The sequence below is a fragment of the Hemitrygon akajei genome, chromosome 3, assembly GCF_048418815.1.
Source record: "Hemitrygon akajei chromosome 3, sHemAka1.3, whole genome shotgun sequence".
In the NCBI taxonomy this organism is placed as follows: domain Eukaryota; kingdom Metazoa; phylum Chordata; class Chondrichthyes; order Myliobatiformes; family Dasyatidae; genus Hemitrygon; species Hemitrygon akajei.
The window spans coordinates 4,784,017-4,797,000 of record NC_133126.1 but is presented as its reverse complement, the minus strand read 5'-3'; the positions used below and the strand labels follow the sequence as shown (position 1 = coordinate 4,797,000).

The 12,984-nt window shown below is 42.2% G+C and overlaps 1 protein-coding gene across 1 annotated transcript in view; it reads left to right on the top strand.

Annotated features, from left to right (window-relative positions):
• Nucleotides 1-7,649, top strand: part of LOC140724718 (alpha-1-antitrypsin-like) — a 31,501-nt gene extending 23,852 nt beyond the window's left edge. The window contains exon 5 of the mRNA XM_073039185.1: nt 7,243-7,649. Within this exon, the coding sequence (XP_072895286.1) occupies nt 7,243-7,431 (189 nt within the window). The 3' untranslated portion in view covers nt 7,432-7,649. The remainder of the gene's footprint in view (nt 1-7,242) is intronic.
• The last annotated feature ends 5,335 nt before the right edge of the window (nt 7,650-12,984 follow it).

The following is a 12,984-nucleotide window of genomic DNA, read 5'->3' as shown; positions in this document are numbered from 1 at the left end:
AATGTCCAGATAACTTTCAGTCAGCCAGCTAGCACATGAGCTTGGAGAGAGGGCAAGAGGAGACAGTTTTTTATTTTTCTATTTTAAACTTGGTCTGCTTTTTCAAATTTATTTCTCTGAGCATTGTCCATTTCTCTTCCCTGACTTTCTCCATCTTTCTTGAAACTTCTTCAATCCCATGCTCTCTCTAGAATGGCTACCCATTACTGCTTTTCTCTCCGGGGCATCTTATTGGCTGAAATATTAACAAGACAAATCCTATTGACTAATTCAACAAGCCTAACTTATTAATCAACTGGAAATTTTATTTTAAACAGCAAAACTGAAATACTTGATTGTATAAAGCAATTAAAGGAATATTTGTTTATATAAATTTGCACTTTGAGGTGATCTGCAAAAAAATAAAATACCCAATAGCATAACTGTGTTAATAAAATAAAGGATTGTCTTACATGTGTTACATAAGAAGACAATAAATATAAATACATAAGATAGCATATATATAGATTGATTGTATCAGAATCAGTTTTAAATCACTGGCATATATTGTGAAATTTGTTGTTATATGGCAACAGTACATTTCAATGCATAATAATTAAAATATAAATGACTGTAATAAATATATATATATTTAATTTTAAAATATATGTAATAAAATATATGCAATAAGTAAATATATGTAATAAATATATATATATATATATTTTAAAAGGTGAATTAAGTAAGTAAAGCAAAAATAGAAAAAAAGTAACAAGATAGTGTTCATAGGTTTATGGTAGTATGTCCATAAAGTGACGCTTGGCACAGGAGTGTCTGTACATAAGGTGACTCTGACAGGAAATGATAAAGTAGTGGTGGTGGGGGTTTAGAGGGGTGGGTTAGTGGGTGGGGGTGTTGATCAGCTTCACTGCTTGGGGAAAGTAACTGCTTTTGAGTCTGGTGGTCCTGGTGAGAATGCTGCATAATTTCCTCCCTGATGGGAGTGGAACAAACATTCCGATCAGGGTGGGTGGGATCCCTGAAGATGTTACTGGTCCTTTTCTAACACATTTCTCTATACACTGTGTATCGTTGATGGTGGGTAGGCTGGTGCTGGTGCCAGTGATGTGTTGGGCAGATCTGACTGCCTGGTGTAGAGCCTCCAGTCCACCCCACTTTCCATGCCAGGCAGTGATGCAGCTTGTTAGGGAGCTCTCTACTGCACATCTGCGGTAGATTAAATGTATATAGTGTAGCTCTCTTCAGGCACCTCTGAGAGTACAGATGTTGGTTAGCTTTCCAGATTGTGTAGGACAGGTTTTGAGACAATGAGAGGTTGTGAGGAATGAGCTCTCCCAGGAAGTGCAGAATCTCTTACGTTTGCAATACAGGAATAATGTCTTCCTCCCACAACTGAGGATTAAGGAAGGGTGTGAGACTTCTTCAAAGAGCCAACAGATGAAAAATGCATTCTAATCATTGCGTATGCGGCAAGCTGATACCATCTGCCCAAAGAGACACGCAGGGGACAGCGAGATACTGGAGAGTGATCCTTCACAAGTAGTAATGGGGAGATGGGCAGATGAAATGAATAAGTATTTTGTGTTAGTGTGGAAGATATCAGAAACATGTCAGAACTTTGAGATTTGGGCACCAAAGCGAGTGTAGTCAAGTGGTGCTTAGAAAGCTGAAAGATCTGAAGGTGAACAGGTCAGCTCGACTGGATGGACTATTCTCAAAGATTCTAGAAGAACAACAAACCATGAACACAAGAGGTTCTGCAGATGCTGGAAATCTAGAGTAACACACACAAAATACTGGAGGAGTTCAGCAGGTCAGGCAGCATCTATGGAGAAGAGGGAAATGAAGAGAATGGAGAGGCAGGGTAGTGTAGTAATTAGAACAAATGTTTTACAGTACCAGCAACCCGGGTCCAGTTCCTGTCCATCTGTAAGGAGTTTGGAATTTCTCCCTGTGATCGCTTGGGTTTCCTGCAGGTGTTCCAGTTTACTCCTACAGGCCAAACATGTACCAGTCGGTAGGTTAGTTAGTTTTGTAAATGGTCCCATGCTTAGGCTAGGGTTAAATTGGGGGAATTGTGGGTGGTGACGCTCGAAGAGCTGGAAGTGCTTGTTCCACTGTGTATCTAAATAAATAAACTTAAATTAGTAGTAGTGGTTCAAGAATCACTAGTGCCAGGAATGGATTCGGAGACTGAATATTGAAAAACCTACAGTATTTAGAGTTTATGTGTAAAGGATGTTTCCAGTAGTGGGAGTGTCAAAGACCAGAGGGCAAGGCTTCAGAATACAGGGACATCAGTTTGGTACAGAGTAGGAGAACTTTCTTTAGCCAGAGTGTGGTTAATCCGTGGAATTAGTGTATTTAAAGCAGAGATTAACAGGTTCTTGATTGGCAAGAATGTCAAAGGTTAAAGGGAGAAGGCATGAGAATGGAGTTGAGAGGCCAAAATTGCCTTGATCGAATGGTAGGGCTGACTTGTTGGTGCTAATTCAGCTTGTATGTCTTATGGTGATAATAAGAGATGAAGTGTTCGGATTGTATTTCATTGCCGAACTACAGACGGTACAATCTTTACAAGCTTGGTTATTGGACATTATAACGTTGCTAATGTCCACAGAAAACTTAACAGGCAAAACTTTTCAATGCCAAGATGAAATACTGACACAAGATCATTAAAAACAGTGAGATGCTTGGAAAGACTGAGACTAAAAAGGAATGCACTGTTTTATGATTCTTGGAAAGTTGCCGTGGAAACGGCTCAAATCTACATTGTTCCTTTCCTGTATCTTTATACTTTAGTTTAGATCCGGAGAATGTCAGTTCCAACAAAGGAGTTGTTCCAAGGAAATCCACCCACACTGTTTCTCACAGGTCTATACGTTGAACCCTGATAAACATAGCTGAGAAGTGGTGGAGGAACTCAGAAGGTTAGGCAGTATCTAATGGTAAGGAACAAACAGTCGAAGTTTTAGGCCAAGACCCTTCATAAGTCCTGCCTTGTTCATTTCCATAGACGCTGCCTGACCCGCTGAGTTCCACCAACGTTTTGAGTGTGTTGCTCTGGATTTCCAGCATTTCCAGAATCTCTTGTGTTTATGAGTATTAATTGGCCCAGTGTTATCAGTCCCTCAATACTGCCATCCGCTGGAATGAGAGGTTGTGTGAGGTGCCCTCCCAGGAGTTTGTAACTGCTCACAGTTCCCACTGCTGAGCTGATGATGAAAAGAGGGTGTGAGTTCTCCTGAAGTTCATAACCATCCCCTTTGTCTTCATGAAAATTATAAGCAGTTAATGGCAGGAAAAGATTGGAGATCCCAGTGAAGGAATAATCCTGAACTTTCCTCTAACATGGTATTAAGAACCTTGCAAATGTTTCATTCTGTACATCTGACAGAGTAACTCTGCACATCAACCCTTACTGAAAAGCATGCACCGTTCCTATCTGCCCTGCCCAAAGGTCAATCTTTAACATTTATTTATGCTTAAATTGGTCATTTTTGATTGAAACGCTCAATAGCCATTCCAAACCTTGGACTATGATATGAACAGTGTGAACAATTCAGAAGTCTGAGCCTTGGTAAGCGTCAAAAGAATAAAACTTTTTAAATGCTAATAAGATTTGTGCATTGAAAGTTGAAAGTTTGCTGATACTGATAATCTGAATTTGGAGAGCACGGCAGTGCAGCGGTTAGCGTGACGCCTTTACAGCTCAGAGCAACAACATTCCCAGGTCAATTCAGACACCATCTGTACGCAGGTTGGTACATTCCTACGTTCCTGTGTGCATGTGAGTTTCTGTCAGGTGCTCCACATTCCTCCCACAGTCCAAAGACCATAAGACCAGAAGATATAGGAGCAGAATCAGGCCACTCAGCCCATCCAGTCTGCTCTGTCATTCCATCCTGGCTGATCCCAGAATCCACTCAACCCCATACACCTGCCTTCTCGCCATATCAAGAAATGACCAACTTCCGCCTTAAATATACCCACGGACCACCATCACCATCTGTGGCAGAGCATTCCACAGATTCACCACTCTCTGGCTATAAAAAAAAATTCTCCTTACCTCTGTTCTAAAAGGTCGCCCCTCAATTTTGAGACTGTGCCCTCTAGTTCTCGATACTTGCACCATTGGAAACATCCTCTCCACATCCACCCTATCTAGTCCTTTCAACATTTGGTAGGATTCAATGAGATCCCCACACATTCTTCTCAATTACAATGAGTACAGGCCCAAAGCTGCCAATCACTCCTCATATGTTAACCCCTTCATTCCTCGAATCATCCTCATGAACCTCCTCTGGACTCTCTCCAATGATCACACATCCTTTCTGAGATATGGGGTCCAAACCTGTTGACAATACTCCAAGTGCAGCCTGACTAGTGTCTTGTAAAGTTTCAGCACCATCTCCTTTCTCCTATTCTATTCCCCTTGCATTTGCCTTCTTAACCACAGACTCCACCTGTGAATTAACCTTCTGGGAGTCTTGCACAAGGACTCCCAAGTCCCTCTGCACCTCTGATGTTTAAACCTTCTCTCCATTTAGATAATAGTCCACACATTGTTCCTTTTATCAAATTGCAATATCATACATTTCCCAACACTGTATTTGATCTGCCACATTATTGCCCATTCCTCCAATTTGTCCAAGTCCTGCCATAATCTAATTGCTTCCTCAGCACTACCTACTCCTCCCCCTATCTTCGTATCATCTGTAAACCTTGCCGCAAAGATATCAATTCTATTTTCCAAAACATTGACAAACACTGTGGAAAGTTGGGGTCCCGATACTGACCCCTGAGGAATACCACTCATCACCAGCAGCCAACCAGAAAAGGCTGCTTTTAATCCCACTCACTGCCTCCTGCTGGTCAGCCATTCCTCTATGCTGTAACTCCATAGGATTTTATCTTGTTAAGCAGCCTCACCTTACCAAATGTAGAGCATCCAAAGATATGGAGAGAAGGCAGATGTATAAGGTTGAGTAGGTTCTGTCATCAGCCATGATGGAATGGCGGTGTAGACTCAATTGGCTGAGTGGACTAATCCTGCTCCAATGGGCTATGGTCTTTTTTTCTTTCTTTCTTTTTAAATCTTTGTATTAATTTTCAAATACATAGGCATAACAACAATAGTAATACAGAGAGATTGGGATGACATTATTGGTAAACAGTATATACGAGTATAAGCTATAGATAACACCAATGTACTAAGCCTCCCAAACTCTTAATGTAATTAACATGAAAGAAAAAAAACATCAAAAAAAAACTGAACTAAACAAAACTAAACTAAACAAAGCTGGGCTATTATATTACATCAGATGCAATCAATAATGTCGATAACTCCGCTCCTCGATCCAAATATTTAAGGATAATAAAAAGAATTCGGAAAAGGTCAAGTTACATCATATGAAAGTGTTGAATAAATGGTCTCCAAGTTTCTTCGAATTTAACCGAAGAGTCAAAAATGACACTTCTGATTTTTTCTAAATTTATACAAGATATAGTTTGGGAAAACCATTGGAATGTAGTAGGAGGATTAATCTCTTTCCAATTCAATAAAATGGATTTTCTGGCCAGTAATGTAACAAATGCAATCATCCGACAAGCTGAAGAGGATAAGGTTATGGTCTTATGGTCTATGTTACCTCTTTCTAAAGATGTAATCCCATCTCTTATCAATACAGTCACAACACCACCTATACCTTCCTTCCTGTCCTTTCAATACAAAGTATATCCTTTGATGTTAAGCTCCCAACAATGGCCTTCTTTCAGCCACGACTCAGTGAGGCCCACAACGTCATACTGACCAGTCTCTAATTGCACCACTGGTTCATCCACTTTATTCCGAATGCTACACACATTTAAATACTGCACCTTCAGTCCTGCATTCTTCCTCCTTTTGAATTTTGCCTCTGTGGTACAATTTAACTTTTTGCTCGGTCTGCATTTGTACCCAATCATTGGCTTGGCTTTCCTTACATTCATCTACTTGTAAACCTTCTGGCTCACTCTCAGCCTTGTCATACTGGTTCCAATCCCCTGCCATATTAGTTTAAACCTTTCCCAATAGCTCTAAATGTCCCGGTTAATAGGATAATTGGTTACTGTAAACTGTCCTATGGGTTAAAATCAGTAGGTTGCTGGAGAGTACAATTCAGTGGCCAGAATGAATACAGGAAATGCAAGTCAGGCCATACTGTGAGAACTGGGGTAGTGTGAAGGGTCTTCAGATGTTCCTCTTATCAATGGTGTGGCCTGACCTTCTGACTATTTCCAATAGTTTGTCCCGATGTGAGATCTTGGTTCAAAGCGCCGACCATCCCTTTCACCCACAGATGCTGCCTGTCCCGCTGAACTCTTTGAGAAATCTGTTTATTGCTTCAATATTTATTGCTGGATGAGACACTCAGGGTTAGTATGAACGTAAAACAGTGTCAGGAACGGGGGCCGGATGGACCCAAACGAGACCCGGAACGCAGTTTCCGGACCAGACCGGACCCTGACAAACAGCTACATCTCTTTGCTCTCATTGCACTGCTTGTCAGGAAATATAGAGGAGGCTTGACACAAAAGCAAACTATTGGAGACAATTTGGCAGCAAGCAATCACTTTAATAATTGGCTGCAAAACAAACCATGTGGTGCCAGAAAACAAGAGAGAACACAGATACTAAGCACACAGGCAATAAGGTAACTGAACGATATGAGCAACTGGTTGATGCTGGCTGGCTGGCTGGCTCACATGAGTGACCATGGATTGTGAGGAGGAGCTGGGTTTAAATAGGTTGCCGGTGATGTGTTTGCTGGCATCAGCACTGGACTTTGAGGCAAGTGGTCCCGGTTCGAATCCGGACGGATCCTTGCAAGGCTTTTGCCCGTGCTGGGTTGAGCATCAAGCTTGAAATTTGGCTTCATAAAATACAGACACAATGCTAAAGACATGGCAAGGTTGCCTCAGGTTGTGGAGAGGAATAATAAGGTGATGAATTGGAAATGAGTGGAAAGTGACTATTAGCTGGATGGAGACTGGGAGGAGTTTGCATGTGTAGGCCTGACACTACTTATTTACATTAATTTATATATATATATTTCTTATCATAACTTAGAGTGATTTTATTATACATTACACTGCTGTAGCAAAGCAACCAATGCTAAGCCTGTTTCTGAAGCCTGTTTGGGCAGCTGAGAGGAATGTTAACGTCATTAATCAGATTTATTGCTTTCTCTGCTCCTGTAGGTGGTTCATGAGGTTGTGCTCAACATCGATGAAAAAGGCACTGAAGCTTCTGTAGTGACCAGAGTTGGTTTAATGCCAATGTCAAGGGCTCCTCTGCTTAAATTCAACAGGCCATTCTTGCTATTAATTGCCGATCACAACACTAAGAGTGTCCTTTTTGCAGGAAGAGTAATAAATCCCACTGTTTAAAATATGTCAACTCCACTGATCCCCTAAACATGCAACATCCATAAATTGTAAACAATGCTGTTACTTCCACTAATGTTCAAAAAGTTCAGAGGATTACCAAGTAAACTACTCTTCTCAAATAAACCAAGCACATTGAGTGTGGACGTGCTTACCATGCATTGTACAAAGCCGAGTGTAAAGTTGGTAAAGTAATTTACATTAAAGTTCAAGATACAGGATTCAAAATTGTTTAATTGCATTTCTAGTACACAAGTGTAAAGGAGAATTAAATAATTGTTACTCAGGATCCGATACATCACAAAAAAAACACAATAAGATAAAGACACAAGAGGTACTGCAGATGCTGGAAATCAAAAGCAATGCACACAATGTGCTGGAGGAACTCAGCAGGTCAAGCAGCATCTATGGAGAGGAATAAACAGTCAGCATTTCAGGCCGAGACCCTTCATCAGGACTCATAATGATGAGACCGATTCTTTTTACATTCTATGCAAATGATTTGGATGATGAAATGGATGACTTTGTTGCAAAGTTTGCAGACAACTTTGGATGTGCAGGTAGTTTTGAGGAAGTTGAGAGGCTACAGGAGGAATTAGAGAGATTAGGAGAATGGGCAAATAAATGGCAGATGGAATATAGTGTCAGAAAGTGTATGGTTATGCACTTTGGTAGAAGAAATAAAAGGGTTGACTATTTTTTAAATGGAGAGAAAATACAAAAAACTGAGGCACAAAGGGACTTGGGAGTCCTTGTTCAGGATTCTTGAAGTAAAAACATCTTAGGATGTATATTGTGTACATTTCTCTGACATTAAATTGAACCTTTGAACCTTTGAACTTGTAGGTTGAGTCGGTGGTGAGGAAGGCAAATGCAATGTTAGCATTCATTTCAAGAGGACTAGAATATAAAAGCAAGGATGTAATGCTGAAACTTTATAAAACACTGGTGAGGCCTCACTAGGAGTATTGTGAGCAGTTTTGGTTCTCTTAGAAAGGGTGTGCCGAAACTACAGAGGGTTCAAAGGAGTTTCATGAAAATGGTTCCAGGATTGAGTGGCTTGTCGTATGAACAGTATTTGATGGCTTTGGGTCTGTATTCATTAAAATTAAGAAGAGTGAGGGGCGACATCAGTGAAACCTATTGAATGGCGAAAGGCCTTGACAGAGTGGATGTGGAGAGAATGTTTCCTATGGTGAGAGAGTCTAAGACCAGAAGACACAAACTCAGAATAGAGGGGCATCCTTTTAGAATGAAGATGAAGAGGAATTTCTTTAGCCATAAAGTGGTGAATGTGGAATTCTTTGCCACAGGCAGCTGTGAAGTCCAAGTCTTTATGTATATTTAAGCAGAAATTGATAAATTCTTGATTGGTCAGGGTATGAAGGGATACGGGGGAGAAGACAGGAGACTGGCGTGAGAGGAAAATTGGATCAGCCATGGTGAAATGATGGAGCAGACTTGATGGGCCAAATGGCCTAATTCTGCTCCTATATCTTTTGGTCTTATAACTTGGGAGTTTGCACTTAGCTCAGAAACATTGAATACCACAGGAGACCAAACAAACATTGTCAACCCAGAGAACCTCAGAAAAAAAACATTGAATGTAGTCTGGAGAAGCTCAGAACGAACACTGAGAATATAGACTCGGGCCATTCGGGACGTGAACTGAGTAAAGAAGGCATCCTCGTCTCCAGCCAGCTGATGGTATACATCCACTGAGTCCATTAATGGTGGAGTCCTTCTGTCACAGTAAGTGCTGGCACTGTCTGACCCCAGGTGCAGAGGAATGGCGGACTCCATACACATAAGTATACCAACAGAGTCTTGGTGGCATGACCAAGCAACACTGCCAGACAAATCATAACCATAAGGAAGCATAACCAAAAGATCAGAAAACCCATGCCACGCCAATTAACTAGATTAAACAGAAAGCCAAAAGCTTACTGACTCTCGTTAAGTCAATGATTAGTAAACACAGGCACTGAAGAAATGCAGAAATTCTGCACTCCGCTTACGGTCATGTCAGTTTATGAACTACACCATTAAAGAGGCTTCCCACTATGTCAGTAGCTTTCTCCCTTAACTAACAATGGTGTGCATTCATCCAACTGTCCTTGGAATTTCTAGCAGAATTGCTGCTTGTACAGGTTGCTTTTGAAATAAGACTATGAAACCGTAAGACATGGGAGCAGAGTCAGGCCATTCAGCCCATCGAGTCTGCTCCACCATTCCATCATGGCTGATTTATTTTCTCTCAGACCCTATTCTCCTGCCTTCTCCCTGTAACTTTTGATGCCCTGGCAAATCAAGAACTTATCAACCTCCATTTTAAATGTACACAATGACTTGGCCCTCAAAATACCCGAAGACTGGTTCTCATTTGAAAACTGAACACTAACCCATAATTGCTGGTTAAAACTGGTTTATCCCTAACGATCCTTAGCACCTTTGATATCTTATGTGGTTCTACTGAGAAAGTAAAATTGTTTGGGGTTGGGAGATTTGGTTCAGGGAACCCTGGGCCTGAATTTGTACTTGGATTTTTTTCTGGGAAAAACAGTAGGTTACTCCAGCAAAACATCCCAAAGACATGGCATCAAATGGACCATTCTCTATTTGTTCCGATGTAGCCTCTCTACTTCCTCAAAGCTACATGCCCCTTCACCTATCTTCATATCATCTGCAAACTTTACAATAAAGCTATCAATTCCATCATCCAAATCATTGACATATTATGTAAAAAGAAGTGATCCCAACACAGACCCTTGTGGAACCCCAATAGCCACCAGCAACTAACCAGAAAAGGCTCCCTTTATTCCCTCTCTTTGCCTCCTGCCAATCAGCCACTGCTTTATCCATGCTAGAATCTTTCCTGTAATACCATGGGCTCGTAGCTTGTTAAGCAGCTTCATGTGTGGCACCTTGTCAAGGGCCTTCTGAAAATACAAGTACACAATATCAGCCAATTCTCCTTTGTCTATCCTCATTGTTACTTCTTCAAAGAATTCCAACAGATTTGTCAGACAAGATTTTCCTTCATGGAAACCATGCTGACTTCAGCCTATTTTATCATGTACCTCCAAGGACCCCAGAACTACATCTTTAACAATCGACTCCAACATCTTCCCAACCACTGAGGTCAGATTAACCAGCCTATAGTTTCCTTTCTTCTGACTCGCTCCCTTCTTGAAGAGTGGAGTGGCATTTGCAACTTCCAAATCTTTTGGAACCATTCCAGAAACTAGTAAAGTGTATGCACTTTATACAACAAAATGCTGGAGGAACTCAGCAGGTCATGCAGCATCTATGGAAAAGAGTACAGTTGACATTTCGGGCCAAGACTCTTCTTCAGGACTGGAGAAAAAGAAAAGATGAGAAGTCAGAGTGAAAAGGTGAGGGGAGGGGAGGATGAAATACACAGTGATTGGCTAAACCAGGAGACCAGGAGGGAGAGGAAGAGTGAAGTAAAGAGCTGGGAAATTGATTGGTGAAAGAGATACAGGGCTTGAGAAGGGGGAGTCTGATAGGAGAGGACAGAAGGTCACTGATTCTCACAGCTACCTAGAGTATACCTCTTCTCACCCTGTTATTTGTAAAAATACCATCCTCTTTATTTAATTCCACCATCTCCGCCGCATCTGCTCTCAAGATGAGGTTTTTCATTCCAGAATGAAGGCGATGTCCTCCTTCTTCAAAGAAAGGGGCTTCCCTTCCTTCAGCATCAACACTGCCCTCTACCACATTGCTTCCATTTCACACACGTCTGCCTCACCCCATCCTCCTGCCCCCTGACCAGGGATAGTGTTCCTCTTGTCCTCACCTACCACCACACCAGCCTCTGCATTCAGCTCATAATTCCCCACAGCCTCCACCATCTCCAACAGAATCCCACCACCAAGCACAGCTCTTCCTCCCACCCCCACTTTCTGCTTTCCTCAGGGATCATTCCCTACAACTCCTGTGTCCATTCGTTCTTCCCCACTGATCTCCCTCCTGGCACTTATCTTTGTAAGTAGAACGAGTGCTACACCTGGTCCTACACCTCCTCCCTCACTACCATTCAGGGCCCCAAACAATCCTTCCAGGTGAGGCAACACTTCACCTGTGAGTCTGTTGGGGTCGTACACTGTGTTTGGTGCTCCTGGTGTGGCCTCCTGTATATCGATAAGACCTGACGTAGATTGGGAGTCTGCTTTGCTGAATACCTAAACTCCATTTGCCAGAAAAAGCGGGATTTCCCAGTGGCCACCTATTTTAATTCCACTTCCCATATCCGTTCCAATATATCCATCCATGCCCTCCTCTACTGTCGCAGTGGGGGAACAACACCTTATATTCTGTCTGGTAGCCTTGAGATTCCTCTCCTTACAGGCAGCCACAAAACAGAAACCCAGTAGAACCCGTTAAAACAAATGAAGGCAGTCAAAGCCCCAGTGTGTTAGAGAGAGAAACAACAAGCAATAAAAGTAAGTAAATAACATTCTGTCACAAAAGTGAGTCCACAGAAGCCAATTGGTTGCAGGCCACAGCCTCAGTTTTGTTCCGAGATGAGTAAACTTCATGAAGCAATGAGCTGAACCAGCCCATTCCTCACCTCTGGGTCATTCCTCACTCACTGAGATGGGTCCAGTGAGCTGAACCAGCCCATTCCTCACCTCTGGGTCATTCCTCACTCACCGAGATGGGTCCAGTGAGCTGAACCAGCCCATTCCTCACCTCTGGGACCAACACCCTGACATTTTCAATTTAGCCTGGTGCTTAAATAGTTCAAACCTCGGCTCATTCCTCACTCACTGAGATGGGTCCTGCTGCTTCCATATACTTGAGGACTAAACCTTGCCACATTGATTCGGCCCGTACCTGTCCTTTCTAATTTGATTTAGCACTTAAATCAATTATACCTTAGGTCTTTCCTCATTTTCAGGCCTGAGCTCCACCTCGACTCAGCCTCACCTACACTCACCTCACCTCTGCTGCCTTGAATTTCCACCAAGTCAGTTCCAACGATGGCCAAACATTGGCTTATTCCTCGCTCTTTGGCCTGGATCCCATGGCCACGATTTGCCCATACACGCTTTGCTGCAAATGGCCTGCACTTCTGAGAGTTTACCTCCCACCACAAAAACAGCAGGTTGTGCAGGTGGTTCAAATTCTGACAGGGAAGTCAATTCCGACATGAATCACGTAAGGTTGGTTTGCAGGAACAGCAGGCTATCAAGAAGGCAAATTGAATGTTGGCCTTCATTGCTAGAGGGATCAAAATTTGAGAGCAGGGAAGTTATGCTGCAACTGTAAACGGTACTGGTGAGGCTGCACTTGGAGCTCTGCGTGCAGTTCTGGTCTCCATACTTGAGGAAATATATACTGGCTTTGGAGGCAGTGCAGAGGAGGTTCACCAGGTTGATTCCAGAGATGAGGGGGTTAGACTATGAGCAGAGATTGAGTCACCTGGGACTGCACTCGCTAGAATTCAGGAGGATGAGAGGAGATTTTATGAAAAAATATAAAATTATGAAAGGGATAGATGAGATAGAGGCAGGAAAGTTGTTTCCA